The following is a 26,349-nucleotide window of genomic DNA, read 5'->3' as shown; positions in this document are numbered from 1 at the left end:
TCTATATGTCCTATATGTTAGATACAAGATAAATATATCATATCTATTCTTCATGGTATATCTCCATTACTAGTCCTCTATGGGTCTATCGGTTTATATAGAAGATTCACCAACTATATAAAGTACATTTTGGGCGATATTGCAGTTAGAACTATTGTGATGACATACCTCTATCAGCTTAAAAGTTCGAATGTAGATTACGACTTCTATATATGAATTAGAAAAACAATTCTTTTATCATTGAAATACTGAGAACTGTACTGATTAGATGATTGTGTGATTTTTAATATGTTTTTATATGTGACATTTTAAAAGAAACTATGAATCTAATGTATTTTGTGTTCTCTATGAGATGATATAATAATTTTTGCTTTTATTACGATTTATTGTTGTTGTGACCCTTGATAAAATCTCATCTGTCTGTATAAAATATCTGAATTGTTGTAAACTTTTAGATGGCCTAACAGTCATCTGCCCCTGTAGAGATACAGATCTAAGAATAGAGCTTGAGGGACGTTCTCTTACTTTTCTGTCTAATTACCCTGTCCCTATTGCAAAATAGTAGGGTTTCTCCTTTTTTGTCAGAATGGATACTGCCCTCTTCTTCATCTTCACTCTCAAGGGTGATTACTTCCTCCAGTTGAGCCTGATTCTTTCTGGCTTCTTCCCATGTTCTCAGGGCTTTTTCCAGCAGAAAGACCAAGGAAACAGTGCTCTTATGTTGTGCTGCGGGACGTGGTTCAGCCTGTGACGCTGCCTGCTTTGCTGGTGTGGGCCGCTGCACAGCCCGTGGTGCCTTCCTCTTCTTCACGGGCTCACCGCGGTTCTACGCGATGGCCCATCTACGTCTTTTCTGTATCGGGCATGCCACAGCTCCACGCCGCGGTCAGTTGTAGGGTTTGTGGCATTTCAGGAATTCTGCTGGTCCAGTCTTGGAACTGCGGCTTCCAAAATAAACGCTCTGCTGGGGCCCTGATACTCCTACCTTATGCTTGTTGAACAATATTACTGATTTCCATTCGTCTGTATGTGGTCCATCATCTTGCCTTTCTTCCCGTTATTCCACATTCTTGTTCCCAGAAGGCTATGGCAGGGGTTTTGTTCTACCATTCAAAGATGGCGACCTTGGGAGGAGCCAAGATGGCGATCGGGACGGACGCGTAGGCTCCCGGCTCCGTGACCCTCCGAGCCCCGCACGACTATCCTGCACATCATCCTGGCATCGCGCTACATTCTGTGTTGGGGAAGGAGCGCTGAAACTGATGGCGCGATCCCCGGATCCCTGCCGGCCCCAAAACCGGAGAAATCCGCGACGGCAGTACGCGGCCCTGAAAGTCTCTGGAGCCGGGACGTAAGCTGCAGGACGTGGCCGGGTGAAGAGGCAACAACAGCGGCCATCTGTACTGGGGCGGAGTCGGTCTACTGGTGTGCAGTGGCCATCGGTCCGATTGTTGCCGCGGACGCCTTAATTGACAAGCAACGTGGCGATGTAGCACCCCCCGAAGCGCTGGCCTGGTGGACACATTATATGCCTGCGGAGCACATATTGTAGCTGCTCCGACGCTGTTTAAGATCCGGCCCAGTTTTCGCGGGCCACTCCCGAATTTTCGGCTGGCGATAATCGGGGCGAGGACGATCGCTGCGGGAGATCTCTCCTTGGGAGTCTGCCTTCATTGTCTTCACGAATCGAATAGCGGCCACATCGAGCTGATCCGCCTCTGACCGACTACCAGTCCCCGTCTGTGATGGAAACGCCGAAGTGTCGCCTGGGTGGGATGGAGACTGCCATCCTGGTTACCGGGGTACAACAAGGGGGGAGTATGTACAGTCAAGTGTTATGTTATGTTATGTTACACATATTTGTATTGCGCACAGCTGCCCCAGCTAAGGGGCGTCCTGGCGCATGGCAGGAAATATGCAACACCTACAGGGAACACAACAGGTAAAAGCAAGGAAGTTTATTAAAACAGAAAGGTTTTTAAAGCTTTACGAAAAGCTAAAAGATCATCTAATAACCGCAATTCAACAGGGAGGGAATTCCAAAGCTCGGCTGCTCTGACCCGGAAGGATCGGCCACCAACCCGACACAGCCTGTATCGAGGGATCACGGCAAGAGCTTGGCCCCCAGATCTCAAGGAACGGGTAGGTACATACCAGGACAGAAGATCTGCAAGGATTTGAGGACCCCCTCCCCTCAGAATCTTAAATGCCAGACACAGCACTTTAAACTGAATTCTTGCCCTGATAGGCAACCAGTGCAGTGATCTCAGTGTGCCGGAGACAGAACTCGTTCGAGGTAAGCCAACAATGGCTCTCGCCGCGGCGTTCTGAACGCGTTGGAGGCGGGTGATCTCAGCCAAATTGGTCCCTACCAGGAGAGAGCTTGCAAAGTCCAGGCGAGATAACACAGTAGCCTGGACTATCAGCTGCCTGGTACGATGGTCAAAGAACTTCAGAATGGGACGCAGCGACCGCAAGATGCCAAAACAGCAGGCCGCGATTTTCTTTGAATGGCCCACAAAACTGAGAGCGGGGTCCATCCATACTCCCAAGTTCTTTAGTTCTTTAGTTCAGTGACCGGACAGGGGACCGGCCCCAATTCAGCAGGCCACCACCTGTCCCCCCACAGTTCCGCCCTCCTACCGACGATCATGATCTCTGTTTTCTTAGCGTTGAGCTGGAGACAGTTGTTCTTCATCCAGCTTGCCACCGCCCTGAGTCCACTCTGAAACCTGGGGGCATCCCGGTCCGCATCCCCGCTGATCGTAACCGCTAGCTGAGTGTCGTCAGCATATGAGACCATAGTCATGTCCCATTGCTTGACGACCTCAGCCAGCGGTCTCACGTAAAGATAGAACAGCGTGGGACTCAGCGAGGAGCCTTGCGGGACCCCCTGTTTCGGAGGATGGAATTGGGACTGGAACGGTGGCAGGGCAACGCTAAAGAAACGATCGTCAAGGAAGGACCGGAACCACTGGAGGGCCGGGCCGCCCAGCCCAATCTCCTCCAGGCGATGCAACAGGATGGGATAAAAAACAGTGTCAAACGCGGCGCTCAGGTCTAATAAAACAAGCGCCGCTGTCTGCCCCGCATCCATCACCGTGTGAAGATGTTCCGCCATGGAGAGAAGGGCGGTCTCCGTGCTGTGACCAGCACGGAAGCCGTTCTGGATGGGGTCCAAGATGTTAGCCTGGATGAGGTGGGCCGAAAGAACTTTGTTGACATGGGCCTCCAATACTTTGGTTGGCCAAGGGAGCAGGGAGATAGGCCGATAATTTTCTGGCTTATCTGGGTCCAGTGAGGGTTTCTTTAAGATGGGAGAAACCACCGCCCGCTTCCAGCTAAGGGGAACCGTGCCGGACTCCAACGAGAGGTTGATCAAGGAGTGTACCACGGTCCGTCCCACGAACGACTGCTCTCTAAAAAGAGTCGAACTAAGCGGGTCAGCGGGGGACCCCGATTTAACCTGCTTTGCCAGGATGTCAAACCCTTCAGATGTCAACGGGGGCAACGCGTGCAGAACGGTATCTCCATAGATGTTAATCGGAGACTCCACTGGAGGCCCTGTAGAAGGGAAGGTCTTATAGATGTTTTGGACCTTATCCTGAAAAAACACAGCAAGGGCCTCACAGTGAGCGGTTGAGCCAGACGTCGGAGCACAGGGTCGTTTAGCTAAAAGATCCTTCAACAGTTTAAAGATGGTTTTAGAGGGGTTGGAGCTGTTGCCAACTTCGGCAGTATAGTAGATTGCCCGAGCTCGGCAAACAGCCCGGCGCTGCGATATGGGAGAAAAGGACTACGCTGTCCTGCGGCGATATCCTTGCTGCTATTGGTGACTTTCGATCTGCCTGGGAACATAGCTCCCGTGAGCTGGGGAGGAAGCTGGATGGTGTTACGCTCCTGCTGGGACACTCACGGTCGGACGGCCCCCTGGTGCATAAGGATCTGCCCCAAACTATTTCCGAAGGGGAGTCCGTGGCCGCTCCTCTTTCCGGAGGGGTACGTGTGAGATTGGACTGTGCGGTGACTTATGGACAGCTATCCGTTGGCCTGGACTATTCTGATGGTCCCCCTTCACAGCAGATGATGGCGGCTTCGTGCTCTGCACCGCTACCGACGCCCCATGCTTGGTCACAGCGACGACTGTCTCCTGTGCCTGCTTCTTCCGTCCTTGTCCTTGCGTTCCCGATGTGGACTACGTGTACTGGGACTGTCTTAGGGAAGATGGCCGTATGTTCTGATGATTTTGTTGGTGGCCAGCGACGTCCATCTTGTGTTTTCATGTTGCTCTTCGGCCTTGCTTGGATACTTTGTTTCTTTCTACTGACTGCTATGAGAATCGATCGGCAGATATGCCTCATGGGACTTGCAAGGACTGGCCAGGGGTGAGATGTATTCCTTCAATGTTGACATCTAGGTGGCTGGCGGGGAGGGGGGGGGGCGCGCGTTCTTTTTGATACGCTTCTTTGTACGGTATTTTGATAATTCTCCCCATTACTGACTGACTTGATTGATTGCTGTTGTGTACTGTAGGTCTTGGGGAGGAGTGTTTTTTGTGGGAGGGGGTGGCCGGGAGCCCGTACAGATGGCCCTCCTCCAGTTTTATAAAAAATATTTTTCTTCTCTTTTCTGTGACTAAATTTCGGGTATTCTTCGTGGACGCTGCTAGTGGGGGGGTAGGCCGTAGCCTCTGCAGAGGTACAGGGTGGGGGGTAGGGAGGGGGGGGGTTCTTTCGTTTTGTCCTTTTTCTGTTTCTATGGGCCTTTTTTGTCTCTTCTCTTTTCCTTTTCTTTGTCTTCTTTATCTTCCCTTCCTTTTTGGGTCAGCGTGTCGGTTAGATATTGCGCCTTTTGCCATTTTTGCCTTTTATGCTTTTGTACTTATTATTACGGTAACTTTACGTTCATGGGGTGGGCGATGACTGGTGCGAAATGTGATTATGCGTTTTTCATCCTGATAAGTATACTTCAGCACCGATACCTCAACTATGATTACTTGGTCTGTTGATATTCTGTTGTGGGCGTTGCTCACTGCTTGTTCTCAGTTGATTATACTGCACCTGATCCTTTTTATTTTCAATTATAAAATTAACCATATCGAATCCTGTAGCTCAATGGTCACGTTAAACTGAAGTACTGTTTTGGAAATACTGTCGTATTTCATACTGGGGGGACTGCTGAGTTGTTTCATTGCTGACGGATGTGCTCATAATTGCTTTCGAGGCCGGCCAGGTGGTTGTAGGCCCGTATATGTATGCTATTGATGCACAATAAATGTTTAAAAAAAAAAAAGATGGCGACCTTTCCTTTTCTTTTCACTACTTTTTCCCTATCCAAGATGGCAACTACTTACTTCCTGTTACATCACTTCCTGTCCATGGGTATATAAAGGGCAGAATCTTTCATTTCCTTGGTTTGCAACTCTCCTTGCTCCTGCTGTGGTGTCGTTGCTCCTGTCAGTGCATTCTGCTCCTGTCTGATGTATGTCCGCTTCCTTTTGGCACTTTCTATTCCTGTTTGGATTTGCTTGAAGCCTTCTGCATTTGCCTGGAGTTCCTGTCTTCAGGTCCATTCTCCTTGCTGGTTTCCTCTGGTCATTTTCTTGGTCATCTCCTTTCACCCCTTTCCTTCCTGGAGTCTTCGTTAACAGTAAGAGTTTTTTCCCTTTAGGGTTTATTCCTCTTTGGGACTCCTTCTGGAAGGCACAGTCTGCTCTGGTATTACAATGTCGGCAGCACTGTGGCTACCAGATAGGGTCACCGATACCTGGGACAGACCAGAACCTTCAAGAACCAAAGTCGGGAAGCATCCCTGTGCACCAAAGTTGGTTAGAGAAGTTCCAACCGTGACATATTAGTTAATTGATCCTCAATGTGGGGATCATTGATCCTCAATGTGGGGAAGATCTCCATCTTGGAAGACTTTTGGCAAAACAATTTGTAAACTTTGTAACTTTTCTTCTTTGAAAGCAGGTGCTTTGTTACAGAACTTAGTAGTCTTAGAATTTATTTTATGCTCAATGTCAACTTGGATATTTTCTTTCAGTGGTCACTGACTTACCAATTGTAAGGTACAGCTAAACACAAGTTCTGAATCCCACCGCTGCCATCAATGTGAGGATTTGGCTGTGGGGCCTTATCATACGGAACACTCACAAATACCATCTTGGGTCCAGCCAGGACTGTTTACTTAACCTCAAGCCCCGCCCAGGGTAACTGGGGCTTTATTTATTTATTTATTTAGAAAGTTGTATAGAACGCGAACCAGACCCTTGCGGATATGGCTGTGGGGCCTTATCATACAGAACACTCACAAATACCATCTTGGGTCCAGTCAGGACTGTTTACTTAACCTCAAGTCCCGCCCAGGGTAACTAGGGCTTTATTTATTTATTTATTTAGAAAGTTTTATAGAGCGTGAACCAGACCCTTGCGGATATCAGAGCGCTTTACAAGCAATGAAATTTATACAGCAACAGTACACAATAACAGTATATATCAAGCAGTAAGAGATATAAAACATAAAAAGTACACAGTACAGAAATACAGACATGTGTGGATATAGTGTGCATAAATAAAACAGGCAAGAGAGGTAGATAAAAAAAACAAAACTGAATCCTAAGTTGAGCTAAATGGGATACAGAGAAAGGTGCGTGCCGAGAGATCCAAAGTGCCATGTAGATTGTCTGTTTGCATCTATATAGGTCGTGAATTTCAGTGAGGCTCAAGTGAATTTTTCCATGAGAATCGACTTTACTTCCTTTTTGAACAGTGCAGTAGACGTGGTAAGTCTGGTTTCAGGGGGTAGTGCGTTCCAGATCCTAAGAGCCATCCCTGAGAAGGAGCGTTTGTAAGTTTTCGCCTTATTAAATCTGTGTGGTTTCAGTAATAGGCTTTCTGCACTTCTTGTGGATCTCGTGCCTCCCGAGATAGACAGTTTCCGAGAGAGATATCTGGGTGCTTTATGGTGAATGGCTTTGTGGGTCAGGCATGCTATTTTTAAGTGAATTCTGGCTTCCCATGGTAGCCAGTTCAATGCTTTTAGGTCGGGGGAGATGTGGGACCTTTTTTTTGAGCCCGTGATGAGCCTGGCTGCAGCGTTGATGGTGGCTCTTAGAGGTGCTGTTGTGGCTTTGGGGAGACCGCAGAGAGAGACACTTCCGTATTCGATCCTGGGGATAACTAGAGCTTGAACTGCCATCTTGAAGTTGTTTTTTGGTAGGAAGGGTTTAAGTTTCCTTCGAATATTAATCTGAAAATGTGCTCCTTTTGTTGCGTTGGCAATGTGTTTATGCATTTTGAGGTTGCCATCAAGGGTGATACCCAGAGATTTCGCTGAGTCAATGATTGTTGGTTGCATGTTGAATGCCGTGAGGTGTTTGAACCAATCCTGGAGGAGGGGAGTTTTGGAGGGTGGAGCTATAAGTAGGAATTCAGTTTTGAGCGCGTTAAGCTTGAGATGGTTCTCAGTTAGCCATGTTTGGGTGTTCAACAGTGTTTGATTGAGTAGTTTGACATCTTCAGGAGTTTGAATCTGCAGATAGAGTAGTGTATCATCTGCGTACATGTGAAATTGGACGTTGGATGCTTGCAACAAGACAGTAAGAGGTTCCATGAATAGATTGAAAAGTTTGGGAGATAGAGCAGACCCTTGTGGGACTCCAAGAGTTACTGGAACTGGTTTGGAGAAGGAGTTATTGACCTTGAATTTTTGGGTCCGGTTATGAAGAAAGGAGGTAAACCAATTGAGCACTGACCCTGATAGACCCATTCTGAGATTCAGTAGTTCAGTCAGGTTCTCATGTTTGACCGTATCGAAGGCAGAGGAGAGATCTAGCAAGATGAGTAGGCATGATCCATTCTGGTCGAGTATTTGTAGCGCCTCATCGATAATGTGAGTCAGGGCTGTTTCGGTGCTATGCCCTGCTCTAAAGCCAGATTGGTGATTGTCAAGGAGGTTGAAGAGGTCAATATGTTTTGTCAATTGTTGGAGGACGCATTTTTCCAAGAGTTTGGCTACGGTAGGGCTGTTCGAAAGAGGTCGATAGTTGTTAAGATCCATCGGGTCAGCTGTGTTTTTTTTAGGATGGGTGTGACTTGCCCTATTTTGAGGACGTCAGGGATGCACCCTTGATGTAGAGAGCTGTTGATGATCCGGGTCCAGAGCGGCAGGATCAGAGGGGTTAGATCTTTAACTGCGTTAGCAGGGAGAGGATCGGTGGTATGATTGGCTGGCTTGAGGGTGCTCAGAATCTTGCCTACAACTTCTTCAGTGTATGAGTCGAAGGAAGACCAGGCTGCATCTTTTTTTGTTGTTGGAGTTTTGAGGTTATTTGTTGTGGCGGAGTTGGAGAAGAGGGAGGTATTGTTATAGGAGGGTAAGACTGTAGGACTGTGAGGTCATTGAGAAGATCCCTCTTGATGTTTTCTGTTTTGGTGTTAAAGAAAGCAGAGAATTCTTCACAAGTGGTTTGGGTGCCTGAGGTCTCCTGTAGTTGTTTAGGTTCGTCTCTAGATTGTGATTTGATTAATTCAAACAATTTTTTGGGTCTATTTCTTGCCTGATCTAATTGGTGAGAGAAAAATTCGGCTTTAGTGCGTTTGATCTTTCTGTAATTGTCTTTTCTCTTCCTTCTTAGAGTTTTCAGGTGTTTGGCAGAAGGGACTGATCTCCAGAGACGTTCTGAGGTTCTAAGAGAGCGTCTGTCATCGTTCAGCAGGTCATTGAACCAGGGTTTGGAGTTTTTAGAAGGAACTCTCTTTAGTTGTAGAGGAGCGGCTTCATTGATAACCATTGTCATTGTGTTAAGATAATGATTGGTGAGGTCATTTACGGAGGAGAGGTCATCCGGAGGCAGGAGTAGTTTGTGTGAGTGAATAGGCAAGGTGATGGGCTTGAGTTTTTTCAAGTCTCTTTTCCAAATTTTTGGTTTGGCAGTTTGGGCTGCGTTAAGTTTCACTGTTTCCCTGATGAAGAAAGTGATGGTGTGGTGGTCTGACCAATCACAGGGGAGGATTGAGTCAAGCTGGATGGAATTGTTTTGGGAAATTATTAAGTCCAGGATTGCACCTTTTTTGTGTGTGGGGCTCTTGCAGATGTGGGCGAGGTCAAGCGCGTCAATGAAGTTTTTGAGACTGTTGACCGCTGAATCATCGTTGTCATTCCAATGGAGATTGAAGTCGCCTAGGAATATTTGGGTGTTTTGACGTCCGATGGTTGTTGTGATCATTTCCATGAAGTGTTCAGTGAAAGTAAGGTTATCACGCGGAGGACGATATATGATGTGCAGAGAGCAAACTGGCGTACCATTACTGGTGATGTCGATGCACATGTATTCACAAGAGGAGAATGTGGGGGATATGGCTCTGTTTACTGATAAATTGCTCCTGTGTATGCATGCTATTCCTCCCCCAACTTTTTCACTTCTGTCAAGTCTGATGATGTCATAGTTAGGTGGTACCATAATGTCCAGAAGGGGTGAGGAAGATTCAGTAAGCCATGTCTCTGTTAGCACAATCAGGTCCAGCTCATGAGAGATGATGAGGTCGGCGACATCTACTGCGTGTCTAGCGGCCGATCTACAGTTCAGGAGGGTGCATTTGAGAAGGGGTGTCGTGAGAGAAGGTGAGGGATCTGGTGTGAGTGTGATTCTTCTAAGGTTATTTTCACTGATTCCTCTATTGTTGTGAGTGGCGGGTCTGTGTGGATTAGAGGTGATAGCCTTAATTGTGTGTGTCATGGTGCTAGGGGAGATGTGAAGGGGCTTATAGGAGAGTAAGAGGGAGCAGATATCTTTCTCCGAGAATGGGTTAGTGCACCGGATAGGGCGGGAAGGGAGGTTGGGGGATGGGATGGAGTTCCATGAGAGTCGATTGTGCTTGGAAATGTGTGAGATGTGATTAGGGGAATAACTTGATCTAGCCTTGTACGCTGATCTGACGTGCGTTGGTTGTCTAGCAATCATCTTTTTGACAATGTGGAGTTCGTCTTTGATTTGTAGGAGTTCAGACATAATCCTATTGAGACTGATACTTTCCGTTGTGTGTGTGGTAGGCCCAAGAAGAGTAGTGGGTGATGTTGCATAGATGGGTGGAAGGGAAATTAGTGTGGGTACAATAGGTGATAAGGGTGGTTGTTGTTGGTAAATAGCAGTAGTAGGTGGAGCTGGGAGCGGAGAGAGGACAGGAGGGAGGGTGCGTTCGGGATCGGTGTAGGGGAGAGCCAATGTGTGTGCCAGTATTCGGTCAGTGTGGTGCGGCCGGGGTGTGATTGAGTGTGTTGGTGGATGAGGCGTAAGGGGTTGGGTGGGAAGGGAGGGTTGATCTGAGGGTTGGTAGATAGCGATGGGTTGGGGTGTGTCTGGGAGAGGATAATCTGGGAGGTAGGGGCAGGTGGGTGCGATGCCTGAGTAGGGTGGGGATGAGGTGGGCGATGGGTGGATGATGGAGATGTGTGTGCCAGTATTCGATCTGTGTGTTGGGGTCGGGGTGTGTATGAATGTATTGGTGGGTGGGGAGTAAGGGGTTGGGTGGGAGGTGAGGGATGAGTTGTGGGTTGGTATGTCATGGTGGGGTGGGATCTGTAAGGGGAGAGGGTAGTCTGGAAGGTAGGGGCGGGTGGGTGCGATGTATGAGGGGGGTGGGGATGAGGTGGGCGGGGGTGGATGATGGGGATGTGGAGGAGGCGGCATATGTGTTGGCATAAGGGGTGGATTGGGTAGGGGGGAGTGTAGGATTGAGGTAGGGGGATTGCATACAAGATCTTTAATGATGGGGAAAATCTTCTCAAGTAAATTTAGAGTGATTCGTGGATTTCATGAGGATAGTGCCATTATTATAGATAGAAATTGTTGCTGTAGCTTGGAAGAACTGTGAAGGTGCGATAGAGATAGCTAGCCTGTGTGGGGATTTTCTGGTGGAGGAGATCGAAAGTAGTGTAAGGAATGCTTTGCGCCATTGAGCTCTGCGTTTGGTGTGGAAAATGATGTTGGTTGTAATGTGTCCCTTGTGCTGGGAAAAGTAGGGGTCAGCGAAGAGGGTTTCAGGGTGCAGTTTTAGGAAGTTATGTTTGAAGCGTTTAGATGCTTTTTGTGAGCGGTGTGGAGGGTAAATGATATTGAAAGTATGTATGCCTAGGGGTTCCATGTTACGTGTAGAGCAAAGATAGTAGTGTGGGTGCCTATGGTCGTCGTGGGATAGGTTGTGTGTGTCCGGGACTTAGATGAGGTGATAGTGATCAGATCAAATCAAATAGGTTCATTTGATTTTAAATAGTGTAAGCATATAAAGTCTATATCATACGATTTAACAATGTAGGTGTGAGTAATGATGATAGTGGAGAAGTGAGGTATGAACATGAGAGGAGAAGGAGGGTGCTTTGAGCAGTGAAGGCTAGCAGAGGAACTATGGGACTTATTTACAAGCCCCTTGCGCCACTGGTGCGTCACTTTTAATGTGGGAAAAAGTAACATACCGGTGGCACAAAGGGCCTGTAAATAAGCCCCTATGTGTAAAGCATTTAACAGCACCAAACAATGAAATAAGAAAACACCAACACATGAAAGAAAGAAGACTTCGAATCCTAAACATAAATTATATTTTTATGAATTTTTAGAGACCTTGATGAACGTAATCCACCTCAGGGTTCCGGAGATATCATCACTTTTAGATGCAACAACAAACAAGCATTGGGGATCAAAAACTCTGAAAAAATATCAGTCCAGGTTGGATGGACAATTCATGCAGGGAGGAGATTTAGGGAGCTAGAGTAGACACTGTGGACAGTTTCCTGGCCTTCAGAGTGTTGTTAAATCGCAATCCAAACTTTACAGGGCGACTGCCATAGGCATCAATGGAAAGGTCCTGATGCTGAGGGATACAGGCAAAAGGAGCTCAAAGGATGCTTTGGTTGTGGTGTGGTCCACAGGAGTGTCTTTGTGGATGTTCCTCAGTCCATGGGTAGAGTGGGGCGAACATGGACACAGAGATCGAGGGTCCTGCAAAGTCCTCTACGTTGCAGTAGCAGGCCAGCTGATGCTGGGCTACTGGTCAGTCTGCACCTTGGTTGGGGCGATATCCTTAGACGTGGGCTAGTGTCCTGTGAGTGCAATGAATCTGGACTTGGATAGCACTCATATATCATACGGACTCGGTGCAACTTTTGGCTATTGTTGTATTTTGTATTCTTTTTCTTACATTTCTCTTTTAAGATGCTCTATTGTATTTCCCTTTTAATCTATGCTCCTTGGTTCTGTGCAAATGCACCTGAGTCCTTCTGTAGATTCCATTTAGAATTGTTTATATATGAATGTCTGGTACTGGCAGATACCTGCTGGGAACAGAGGAAATGAGTACTGTGCTGTCTCTATTAAACCAGTACCAACTATAACCTGGAATTATTGGAGTTTTTATTACAAATTTGGCGACGAGGGTGACCAGTACCTTACTACTCAACTACAGCACAGGAGTGGTACAACTTCAATTTTAATTATTTTCAACATTTTACACCTGGACAATTGGATTTAATACTCCTGCCACAAAAAAGACTCTGAAGACTTGGAAGTAGTATTCCTGATTCCTGAGAGTGCTCAAGTCAAGTCAGGTGAAGGAAAAGCGTTTTTCTCAAGAATTCTATCGTGAAAACAAGTGCTTGGCGGTGGTTCAACCTTCAACACACCACTGCTACCGACACTGCGCTTGCTTGAAGGTGCGCTTGGCTGGGAGTAATTTTACACGAAAAAGGAATTCTCTACCTTTTTCCATGATGCGATGGTGAATTTCCTCAAGTTTTGGGATTTGGCATCATTTAAAGAGGAGTCCGCGTCGCGTGGAGTGTTCGTTTAACCAGCGCGTGCATTTGGCTGGCTGATTGCTGCTGAACTCATTCCCGGAGCGTGCAAGCTGACTGACTGCTGCATCTTTCTCCATCACCGGAAGAACCGTGTTTACTACGCGAGCGACAGGGAGCTACATCATCGCGTATGCGCGTATGCGTCATCACGCTACGGGCGGCCATTTTGAGTTGGCATAGCAACGCTGACACGAAGGAAAGTTCGGCGTTTTCGCTTCACTACGGACAACACATTTTCCCCCTTAAGAAAACATTGAACATTGGAGTAGTTGATGGGGAAGTACTCAACTCACCAAAATGTCTTGTGAGTTTTCTTGGTGTAGATCTAGAATTGATGGCAGATTCTGGTTCTCCTTGGACTATAATTACGAAAGATTATTATTGCGAGAAATTTGGTTCAAGGATATCGGAAAAAGAATTAATGCCCCCAGATATCAGTGCCCTGTGTTTTAATAAATCCAACATTGATTTTATTGGGTATTTACAATCTACCATTAGTTTTAAAGGGAGGTCCGCTATTATTAATTTGTATGTTGCAAAGAAGGGCATTGATGTACTTGGGTGGAGAGATCAGTGGAAGTTAGGTATAATGTTAAACCCACGATCTAGGGATCCAGTCATGTTATGTGATGATAAGTATTCAGAAACTAGTTCTATTGTTACAATAAGGGGTGACGACAAAAGAGAGAAGTTGGCAAACGAATTCCCTACAGTGTTTTCTGAGAAGTTAGGAAAATTGAAGGGTTTCAGTCATGGGATCAAACTCAAACAAGGAGCTGTGCCTCTAGTACAGAAACTCAGAAATGTACCACTCAATGTCAGGGAAGAATTAAGTAATGCACTTAAAGAAATGTTGGATAACGGTGTAATAGAGGAGATTGAGTCATCTGAGTGGGTTTCCCCAGTTGTTCTTGCTCGCAAGCCTGATAAAAGTTTGAGGCTCTGCATAGATTTAAGAGCATTAAATGCTAATATTGTGGTTGATTGCCACCCTCTACCTAATATCAATGAAGTGGTGAGCATGCTAGAGGGTGCCACAGTTTTTTCAACTCTCGATCTTAGATCGGCATATCACCAGATAGAATTGACGAAAGAGTCCAGACATTTGACAGCCTTTATTACACCTCAAGGATTGTATCAATTTAAACGTATGCCTTTTGGATTAGCCTCTGCTGCATCCGTTTTCCAAAGATCCATGTTTCATTTATTTAAGGAAATGGGAGGTTACGTTAAATGTTTTCAGGATGACATTCTTGTCTTCTCAAAAAATATTGAAGTTTATAATGAACATTTAAGAAATGTATGTAGAATTTTAAGTGAATCTGGTCTGACTATCAAACACAATAAATGTAAATTGTTTCAAGAGGCAATAGAATACTTAGGGCACACGATCTCTAAGGATGGGGTATCTCCTAAAAAGTCATTGGTTGATGCGATTTTAAAAGCACCTGCACCAGACTGTAAGGAGAAACTGTTATCATTCTCTGGTCTTTGTGAGTACTACAGTAAATTTATCAAAAATTTTGCTTCAAAGATGGAACCCATAAGAGAACTTACTAGAAAAGACGTAGAATTTGTATGGGGCAGCAGGCAGCAAAATGCATTTGAGTCTATAAAAGCTGATATGGTGAATGCTCCTACCCTCAAACCATTTTGTCTGAATAAGCTATGCCTTTTGACGGTTGATGCTAGTCTTTACGGTTTGGGTTGTGTTTTATCACAACGCTCCGGGAAAGAGGAGTGGAATGTTGCGTTTGCATCTCGAACTCTCAGTACCACGGAAAGGCGATATGCAGTCATTGAGAAGGAACTGTTAGGTTGTGTGTGGGCTGTGGAACATTTTCGCAATTATATTTGGGGTGCAAGGTTTATGTTGAGAACAGACCATAAGCCTTTGGTGAATATTTTATCCCCTGGAGGAGGGTTGAGAGCTACTGCTCGCATAGCCAGACTCATGTCACGTCTTCAAGAATATAGTTTCGATATTGAATATGTTCCAGGCAAGTTGAATGTCACTGCAGACTGTTTATCCAGATTACCATGTAACTATGCTGATGAGCCTTGTGAAGATGAAGTGGTAGTCAACATTACCGAGTCTGTGTCTGATAATTTTAAGACTATTTCTGAAGAAGTGTGGAAGAGTAGTATGAGTAAGGATGCCTTACTTTGTCAAGTAAGAGACTTCATCAACAAGGGTTGGCCTTGTAAAGGGGAGGTGTCTGGAGATTTATTACCTTTTCTAAATATTAAAGATGAATTAGTTACTGAAGGAGATTTGATATTTAGAGTTGACAAGTGTATACCTCCTTTTGAGATTCGTGAGTTTATTTTGAAACTCAGTCATGAATGTCATATGGGCATGTCATCTATGAAGAGGTTAATAAGATCAAATTTCTGGTGGCCAGGTGTGGACAAGTTTGTTGACAGGTTTGTAAGGGGATGTCCAGAATGCATAGAAAGCGACAAGTCTTGCAAATGTAGTCCAGCTCCTTTGATTCCAGTTAAATGGCCTGAACATCCATGGCAGAAGTTGGGTGTTGACATATCTGGTCCATTCAATTTTTTGCCCTCAGAATGCAGATTTGCCATTGTTGTTGTTGACTATCATTCAAAGTGGCCTGAGGTCAAGCTTATTTCACATCCAAATACTAACAATGTGATTTTATTTTTAAAAGAGTTGTTTGCCCGGGAAGGTGCTCCTGAAATGATGATTTCAGATAATGGAGTGCAATTCAAATCTTCAGAAATTCAGGAGTTCTTTAAAGATTGTGGTGTCAAACATATCACAACTGCCTTGTATGAACCTCAAGGGAATGGACAAGTTGAGAGATACAACAGGGTTCTCAAACAAGATATTCTTTGGGCCCGGACCTTTGGAAATTTATGTAGGGAGAAATTGAGGGAGAGACTTTGGTTATATCGTATCACACCTCATACAACTACCGAAGTTTCACCTTTCCGCTTATTGAGGGGTAGAGATCCCATTTCTAAATTATGCCCTTGGTGGTTCAAAAAGAATTGTGACTCTCATAAAACTGCACCTGATATTTCTGAAGTTGGGCAAAAAGTTGGAATTAAGCAACACAAAATCAAATATGATTATGACAAGCGCATGAAGGTTAAAATACCCGAGTTTGAGTGTGGTGATTGGGTAAGAATTCGAAAACCTGGTTTCATTGCTAAAGGTGATGTAAAGTTTGGTAAACCCATCAAAGTTGTTAAAGTGAATCACAACAGTGTGGTCACACAAGATGGAAAAGTTTGGAATGTCCGTCGTGTCTCTAAATGCAAGCCTTTATGCCAATGATTTTCTTAAGGGGGAAAATGTGTTGTATTTTGTATTCTTTTTCTTACATTTCTCTTTTAAGATGCTCTATTGTATTTCCCTTTTAATCTATGCTCCTTGGTTCTGTGCACATGCACCTGAGTCCTTCTGTAGATTCCATTTAGAATTGTTTATATATGAATGTCTGGTACTGGCAGATACCTGCTGGGAACAGAGGAAATGAGTACTGTGCTGTCTCTATTAAACCAGTACCAACTATAACCTGGAATTATTGGAGTTTTTATTACAAATTTGGCGACGAGGGTGACCAGTACCTTACTACTCAACTACAGCACAGGAGTGGTACAACTTCAATTTTAATTATTTTCAACATTTTACACCTGGACAATTGGATTTAATACTCCTGCCACAAAAAAGACTCTGAAGACTTGGAAGTAGTATTCCTGATTCCTGAGAGTGCTCAAGTCAAGTCAGGTGAAGGAAAAGCGTTTTTCTCAAGAATTCTATCGTGAAAACAAGTGCTTGGCGGTGGTTCAACCTTCAACACACCACTGCTACCGACACTGCGCTTGCTTGAAGGTGCGCTTGGCTGGGAGTAATTTTACACGAAAAAGGAATTCTCTACCTTTTTCCATGATGCGATGGTGAATTTCCTCAAGTTTTGGGATTTGGGATTTGGCATCATTTAAAGAGGAGTCCGCGCCGCGTGGAGTGTTCGTTTAACCAGCGCGTGCATGCTGGCTGGCTGATTGCTGCTGAACTCATTCCCGGCGCGTGCAAGCTGACTGACTGCTGCATCTTTCTCCATCACCGGAAGAACCGTGTTTACTACGCGAGCGACAGGGAGCTACATCATCGCGTATGCGCGTATGCGTCATCACGCTACGGGCGGCCATTTTGAGTTGGCATAGCAACGCTGACACGAAGGAAAGTTCGGCGTTTTCGCTTCACTACGGACAACACATTTTCCCCCTTAAGAAAACATTGAACATTGGAGTAGTTGATGGGGAAGTACTCAACTCACCAAAATGTCTTGTGAGTTTTCTTGGTGTAGATCTAGAATTGATGGCAGATTCTGGTTCTCCTTGGACTATAATTACGAAAGATTATTGTATGTCTGGTACTGGCAGATACCTGCTGGGAACAGATGAAATGAGTACTGTGCTGTCTCTATTAAACCAGTACCAACTATAACCTTGATTTATTGGAGTTTTTATTACAGCTGTCTTGGATTTGTCCTCTTGGGTGCTTAGGGACAGGTAGTTGTCAAACCTTTGCGCGTGCCACCAACTTGTCAGTTTAGGCTACTTCAGCTCTTGTGTCCCTGTAGCAGGTCCCAGGAGATCAGCCAAATGATCCCCAACGTCACTGCTATAGGTTGGTGCTGAGATTCAACTTTTCCCCGAGCCAGAAGCTGCAGGCATAGTCCAATCTATGTTAGTCCACAGTACAGCAGTTGCAATCCTTCCGATGGTGCATTCTCCCGTTGTGAGGTTCCAAAGGCAGCTGGGCAGTATTTATTTGGTCCTCCCTCCAATTCCAGCATGATCTAAGGGTCAGAGTGCCAGGGATGCCATATTTAGCCCATGAAAGTGCCCTTAGGGTACATGCAGTCACTAGCCAATAGGCTACTGAGTCCCCTCCTACCTATTGATGAAATTCCTGTGAGGCGTGGCATCTGGCTACCCAAGACTGCTACATTCTTGTCCCTTTCAAGAGGGCGCACTCCTACCCAGTCAGGTAGACACATATATAGATGGACAGTGAGATGGGTAGATCGACACAAACACAGACAGAGGTAGATAGATAGGATTGCAAAGATAGACGGCGCAGCGCAGATTCAATTAGTAATACAACAGTTGAATATCTATATAAGCACGACAAACAAACACTGAAAGCAAACTATAAAGACCTACAAGCAGGACATACAGGCTAAGTTGGTTTACAATCAGAGCTGTAGTCCTCAATTAAAATACAGACAGGAGTGCAGGTGTACTTGCATATCATTGTGTGCATTCTAAAAAGTGAATTACTTTATAAAGAATAGGTTCAAATGGACACCATCAGGTATACTCTGATATAGCAGCAATCTGATAAACAAAGGCAACTCCAAAAGGAATTTACAACATCATTGGCAGGAGGAAGGTACTGATAAAGCTGAAATGTGTCCTGTGCTGTGACAAGCCGGTAGAAAGCGTCCTGCTATAACACGAAGCTCAAACCAAACACGCAGGCAACACTAATGTAATTAAGTACAAACAAAAACACTGGCACGGAAGGAAACTACCTGCTTGTGAAAGAGTAAAATGCCGTCACTCAGAGTGAAGTTAGCCAGTGACTGCTGTAGGCAGACCCACTGCCCCATGCTGTATTCTGCAGTGGATGGAAGCAAAATGTGAATGGCATAACAACTGACCAATTAAAGGTCAGCTGAAAGCCCCTTTAAGTAAGTATATTATACATGTAATTGTGTAAAATAAAAGGTCTTGGCTAACCCCAGACTGAACACAGAAAACAGTGCATGTGTCAATCTGTAGGTGTGCGCATATGTGGAGAAATGTCGTCCAACCTACCGAAAGATGCAAAAGTAGCCGCATCATAACCTCTCTCTTTTTCTTTTTTTTTCTAATGTTGTTCAGCATTGGAAAAGCCAAAACGCCTAAAAGGTGAGACTTATTGACTTTGCCAATGTGTGTTTAAAATGGTTGTAAACCTCCTTTTCCTTGTGTAGCTCTGGTCAGAGCCTCGGATCTCTGGAGTTACACTATGTGGAGGATGCTCAGATTTCATGTCCAGGTCCTAGCCCAGGCTCTCTGATAGTATAAAGGACTACCTTGCAGCAGTTGCTTATGTTTTCCTCCGTTATTGTGATGCTCAGTGTTGCATGGTCCATTCACTGGAAAAGTCTCCATCTTGTATCATTTGTTAGGTCGCGTAATAATAGCAGCAATCACTGGACTAGGGAGGCATCTTGTCGCTATGAATTTAACACTGTAGTTTGTCATAGGGGAAAGGGTCTCATTCGCTTAAAAAGCAATCTTCTCGGGTGTCTTGGTTACTCCTTGAGTTCAAACTCCTCGATAGAAGGGGACCACAGAAGGGTTGTACACCCTTTCTCTGCTGATTGCATTTTTACATTGAAAGTGTAATCTAGAATTTTTTCACCTTACTTATCTATAGGGACAATTAAATGCCAATAGATTTTTGTGATGGACTCTGCATTTCAGCTTATTTAGTGTTTCTTTTTCTTAATCTAACAGGTGAAATAAATGCAGTGATAAACGAAAACGATAAAGCCATTAATCATCAATCGATTAGGAAGTGATGTAAAAACAGTATATCTCAAAATCTCTTTCCTTGAAGGCTAATGCCTCGCCAAATTCACAACAGAAAACCAAAAGTGCCCAATGAGGTCTGTACTTGACTCTGGGGCATCAGATGATACACATAGAAGATATAACACACCGACATACTGAAGCAAGCCTTATGAGGTGCTCATTACGAAGGAAGAGATAACCTGGTGTCAGAAAGAACACACAGGAGAGAAACCATATGAATGTCACAAAACATTTATTCGGCAGAGAAATAGCAAGTGCGACATCTGCAACTTCATACTGGAGAAAAGTCATATTGATGGACTAACTTGGAAAAGTTTTCTCTGAAATGAAAGATCTAATGCAGCATCAGAGTGTCCACATAGGGGAAAAGTCATATAAAAATACAGAATATAATAAAGTGTTTGGAAGGAAGAAAATTCAAGAGCAGGATCTACAAATCTATGCTGGTGAGCAACCATATGAATGTACACAATGCGACAAAGCATTTATAACAAATGGAAATTTAAAGCAACATCAGAAAGTCCACACTAGAGAGAAACCAAATGAATGTACAAAGAGCAATAAAGTGTTAAGATGGAGGCAGACTCTTAAGCAACATCAGAAAATCCACACTGGGGAGGAACCTTATCAATGTACAGAGTGTGACAAGGCATTTATTGCAAAGCTAAGTTTAAAAGTACATCAGCAGGTTCACACAGGAGAAAAAACCCATAAATGTACACAAAGTGACAAAGCATTTATTACCAGTGGAAACCTAATGAAATATCAGAAAGTCCACACAGGGGAGAAACCGTATGAATGTACAGAGTGTGACAAGGCATTCATTACCAATGGAAACCTAATGATACATCAGAAAGTCCACACTGGGGAGAAACCGTATGAATGTACAGAATGTGACAAAGCATTCATAACAAATGGAGAACTAAAGAATCATGTGAAAATCCACACTGGGGAGAAACTGTATAAATGTACTGAATGTGTCAAAGCATTTATAACAAATGGAGAGCTAAAACGACATCAGAAAATCCACACTGGAGAGAAACCATATCAATGTACAGAGTGTGACAAAGCATTTATAACAAAGAGCGAGCTGAAGCTGCATCAGAAAATCCACACTGGGGAGAAACCATATCAATGCACTGAATGTGACAAAGCATTTATAACAAATGGAGACCTAAAACGACATCAGAAAATCCACACTGGGGAGAAACCATATCAATGTACAGAGTGTGACAAAGCATTTATAACAAATGGAAAGCTAAAACGACATCAGACAATCCACACTGGGGAGAAACCATATCAATGCACAGAATGTGACAAATCATTCATAACAAATGTTGAGCTAAAACAACATCAAATAATCCACACTGGGAAGAAACCGTATAAATGTACTGAGTGTGATAAAGCATTTATAACAAATGGAAATCTAGAACGGCATCAGAAAATCCACACTGGGGAGAAACCATATCAGTGTATTGAGTGTGACAAAGCATTTATAACAAATGGAGATTTAAAGCAACATCTGAAAGTCCACACTGGAGAGAAACCAAATGAATGTAAAGAATGTAATAAAGTGTTCCGGATTAAGGAGACCCTAAAGCAACATCAGAAAAGCCACACTGGCGAGAAACCTTATCAATGTAGAGATTGTGACAAGGCATTTATAACAAATGGAAGGCTGAAACGACATCAGAAAATCCACACTGGGGAGAAACCATACGATTGTACTGAATGTGACAAGGCATTTATTTCAAATAGAAACCTGGAGCAACATCAGAAAATCCACACTGGGGAGAAACCATATGAATGTACAGAATGCGACAAGGCGTTTATCACCAATGGAGGCCTAAAACGACATCAGAAAATCCACACTGGGGAGAAGCCATATCAATGTACCGACTGTGACAAAGCATTTGTAATAAATGGACTGCTAAAACAACATCAGAAAATCCACACTGGGGAGAAACCATATCAATGTACAGAGTGTGACAAAGCCTTTATTGCAAAGCAAAGTTTAAAAATACATCAGAAACTCCACACTGGAGGGAAGCCATATGAATGCACTGAATGTAACAGGGCATTTATAACAAGTGGAGACCTAGAACGACATCAGAAAATCCACACTGGGGAGAAGCCATATCAATGTACAGAGTGTGACAAAGCATTTATAACAAATGAAGTGCTAAAACGACATCAGAAAATCCACACTGGGGAGAAGCCATAGCAATGTACAGAATGCAATAAAGCATTTATAACAAATGGACAGCTAAAACGACATCAGAAAGTTCACTCTGGGGGGATAACCATATCAATGTACAGAGTGTGTCAAGGCCTTTATTGCAAAGCAAAGTTAAAAAATGCATCAGAAACTCAACACTGGAGAGAAGCCATATGAATGCACTGAATGTAACATGGTATTTTTTAGAAAGCAAAATGTAATTGCCCATCAGAAAGTTCACACAGGAGAGAAACCATATCAATGTACAGAATGTGAGAATGCATTCATAACAACTGGAGAGCCGATGCAACATGAGAAAATCCACATGGAGAGAAATCCTATGTATGCTAAGAATATAATAAAGTCCACAAGAAGAATAAGTTAACGCAACATCAACAAATCCACACTAGGGAACAAGCATATTAATGTACAGAATGTGACAAGATTTAAATACAACACCAAAATCAATGACATCAGAATGTTTACACAGGTGAGAAACTATATAAATGTATTGAAAGTGACAATATATTCATAAGAAATGGAGAGGTAACGCAACATCAAAAGTCCACACTAAAGACTGCATGGAATGAGGCAAGGCATTTATTAGCAAGGGAGACTAAAAAAACATCAAATGTCCCCATTGAGGAAAATTTCTTTGAATGTACAGAATGTGACAAAGTATTCTTGGAAGTAACTACTTCAATGTAAAGAAGTGACAAGGCATTTATTACATGGGTACAGCACAAACCATCAGAAAGTCCACACAGGAGAGAAACCTCATCAGTGCACTTACTGTGACAAGGCATTTGTTAAAAAAGCAACCTAGAATGACATCAGGAAGATCACATGGGATAGAAATGATATGACTGCGCTCAATTTAACAAAGCAGTTATTAGTAAGGCACAGCTAATGTAATATCAAAGTCCACAAAGTGAAGAAAGTCATGACACAAAGAACGCATACCACAACAAATACGTACAGGCATTTATTAAAAAAGAAAGACCAAACACAGCGTCAAAAAGTCCACCCTAGGGAGAGACCATATCAATGTACTGAATGTGACAATTAATTTATTGGCAGGGCACAGCTGATACAATAGCAGTAAGTCAACACAGAGGAGAAAATCATGATGGTGGAGAATGCATATCACTGCACTCAATGTGGCAAGGCATCCTCTACAAAGGCAAAGATAATGCAACATCAGAAAGTCATTACTAGTGAGAAAACTGTCATCCGCATAGGAGCAATACTAAACGTGATAAAGCAATCATTACGAAAGGACTATTAATGCAACATCTGAAAATCCACACCAGGGAGTAACTGAAGCAATATGTGTGGCCAGGTGCTGCTCAGATAGTCCACATTGGCAGAAACAACTTTTTCTTGCAAGTGTTTTCTCACAGGAGGGGCCTGATGTGTCAGCATGTATTCCAGAGAGAAACTATATCAGTCTTCAGTGTGACAAGACATTCATTACAAAGGAATAGCTAATGCTTGTTCAGATATTATACACCAGGGAGAAGCCATTTAAATAATATAAACGTGGAAGAGCATTTCCTGCCAAACGCTCTCTGATAAGGTATCAAAATGGCCACCCGGGTTTAAGAAGTACTGATATTGAAGTCTTTCATTTGAACTAGTCATCAGTTGCTACGTCAAACAATCCACACCTCACACAGAATCAGGGGGACGAACTACCTGAACAAAATGTGGAACAAAGGAACAGAAAAGTGGATGTTATCGTAAGTGCCAAATGATTAGTCAAGAAAAGATCCCACCTTACCCCTATCCCACAGAGATTAAAATATGCAAACTTCAGAGAGCATCAAACGTCGACAAAATGAAAATGTTACACAAAACAACAGCTAGATTTATTTCCTTGTTCCCAGCCTGCTGTAGTATAAGGACAATTTTGGCCATCTTGTGGTAAGACCTGACTCTGCCTGTTCACTCAGTAAAGTGATTTTTTTTTGCAAGGCCTTCTAGGGCTTGTATCCACAGTTTTAACATATTTCTGATAAGGAAATTCAGTTTGTTATCTAGGATGTTATGTTCTTGCTGTTTATTGTTGACATTCCCTTTCCATCAGTAGCAATCCTGCCATGGACATCACAAGTGGAGTTTTGGGGTCGGTTGGAAGACAGATACCACTGGCCTTAGAGGTTTGCAGCCCCCAAAGTATGTGCACATTAGGTTTATGGATTCGTGTGGGACAGGAGCTGACACCATTTGTACAGACATTACAGGACAGTTTGCTGGACAATCTGAATGAGAGGCCTCTACTTACAGCAGTGATTACAATCTGCTATATCATGTGTAGGCAACAAGTGTATTATTTCTACTTCTGTATCTTGTATTTGTTAAAGATGCTCATCTACAATGAAATGAACATCTGCTGAAAGTACCAAATGCAATCCTAGATGTTTGAACACTGCAATCATTCTTATACCATTGCTAAAGCGCTCCAATGTCCATTCAGACTATGCCCATGCAATTTACATTTACATTGCTCCCTGCATGTTCCCTCTTGCATTGTATGTTCTTGTATGTGTGACCTGACTTCTATATGTACAGCACTCTTGATACTCTGATGGGTATATGTTCATGCTTTAAAAAACAATGAAATAAATAAATAATGATAAACTGTCATGACAAATGCAACAGCATTATACCACACTCCCATATGACCTGGTCTCCGACAGGGCTCCCAGCTCGTAAGAATGATATAAAACAAATTACTGATCTGTATTAGCACATCTGGTGACCGTAGAGCCACAGCGGGAAGAATGCGGTGATGAATCCTCAGTCCTTGAATGGACAAAAGGGGGCCATTGATAAGTCGTTGTTTCACCATCTTGAAGACATTGACACTTGGATGGAGACTTTAAAAAATCTGGAAGCTTCTCTCCATTGCTCATGAAAGGCGAACTGTTGTTAATTCCGCAGTGAGCAAGACTTGCTCTTGTGCGTTACAGATTGTAAAAGAGGGAGGCAGTCAGTGTGTGAGTCAGAAAAGGTCTCCCCCCAGACGCAATTCACCAGCTACTAATCCTCGAATAACCACCCACAATCTCAACACAAGTTAATCTCTCATCGATATGCAAGAAGAACGGGCTTCTAACACTGCTGGTATATCTAACACTGCAGAGCATCGCATGAGTCTGTACAGCAATGTGATTAATGCCTGTTTAGCAACCCCGAGGCTGGACTGTAAAGCTCTGGTAAGGTTACTCATGCAATGTGGATAGGGGATTGTTGGGAGAGCTGTTTGGGCGACTGTTACTAAAACACAGCTGGGACAGGGGTTTGATGTCAGAAATGCTTCTGATCTGACAGAAGAGCTTAGAGGGAAGAGGGAGTGAAAACTGCAGACACAACACATATGACTGAGGCAAGCCCCGAATGTAAGATTAAGCTACCTATCTGGACTGTGAGCGGTGTGAATGACAACCACAAGGCTCGACTGGTGATTGTGTACTTAAACACACATTAAGTGGTTGTCGCATGATGCTTCTGTGAGAGCTAATCATTTTGCCAATAGCGGGAGCTTGTACTTCTATTACTCTTCCTCCTTAGCTAAGGAAGTGTTTATATTGGTTAAACAAGGCTTACAGTTCAGGCCTCTGGACAAGTTCTGTGATGGAGGGGTCCGGTGTGTGGTTGTTGGGTTCGATAAGTATGGCTCAACTGTGACAACCTCATTAAAAAATAAAAATAAAGTTAGAGACAGGTATGCAGCCATCTCCCCTCGCTCTGTCAGACCCCAGTCTTTAAACAGAAAACAGCCAAGCAATGTTATCGTACCTCATGGTAAACCAGGGCTCGGTTGCCTCTGGGGCTATGCTGTGGGAAGTGTTTAAAGCCAATACTAGGGGTGAATGCATATCTAAAGTCACAGGATATTAAGATCACTAAAAGATGGAATGTCATGCCCAGAGCAACAGACGTCATCGCTAGAGTGAGAATTTGTGAGTTCTGCAGCCCAACCAACACTAGCTATATTAAACCTAAAATGGCTGGATGTCTGTGGCACAGTGGACAGTGAAGGTAAATTGCTAGATAAGCATATGACTGCCCAGTGGTGCGGTAAAGGGGAGGAGAGGCATAATTGCCCTTCTTACTCATACTAATAGAAGGGATGGGAATAGGCAAAGCTGTGCTCAAATGAATCACTCTACTATACACTTCCCCCAAAGTAAGAAAATAAGTCAACAATTTGTATTCTCCAATATCAAAACATAGGAGCATCAGGCGAGGCTGTCTTCTCTCTTCGATCCTTCTTCCCTAGCTGCGTAGCCACCTGCCAGCTTTCTTCCTCAACCACAGAGGTCTACAATTAGGTGTGTGTAGAGTTGTTCTTTTGATGTATGCAGACAATATCTGCTATTGCTCAAGGACCCTGCTTGAAGTCTTCATCTTACAATTACTGAAATAACTGTATTAGGGGAATGGTCTTTAAAAATCAATTGGTCTAAGTCAGCAATGATGCCCCTAACCAGGCGGAGAACTACCCCTGAGCTGCAGGAACCGCTGGGGTGGCAATTGGAACCTGTAAGATACCCGTGAGTTGGGTGTCATTGAAATTTGTCCACAATAAATAGTGAAAACTTTGGGAAGTTTGTGACAAAGTACTAAACAGATAGATGGATCAACGTGCT

At 43.8% G+C, this 26,349-nt stretch overlaps 1 protein-coding gene across 1 annotated transcript in view; it reads left to right on the top strand.

Annotated features, from left to right (window-relative positions):
* LOC144764100 (uncharacterized) overlaps positions 1-24,303 on the top strand; it is a 203,359-nt gene extending 179,056 nt beyond the window's left edge. The window contains 2 exon segments of the mRNA XM_078650266.1: positions 20,053-21,775; positions 21,777-24,303. Coding sequence (XP_078506392.1) covers positions 20,053-21,775; positions 21,777-22,076 — 2,023 coding nt within the window. The 3' untranslated portion in view covers positions 22,077-24,303.
* Positions 24,304-26,349: the final 2,046 nt, after the last annotated feature.

Source organism: Lissotriton helveticus, chromosome 6 (assembly GCF_964261635.1).
Source record: "Lissotriton helveticus chromosome 6, aLisHel1.1, whole genome shotgun sequence".
Taxonomy (NCBI): Eukaryota; Metazoa; Chordata; class Amphibia; order Caudata; family Salamandridae; genus Lissotriton; species Lissotriton helveticus.
This window is presented reverse-complemented; position numbering and strand designations above follow the sequence as displayed.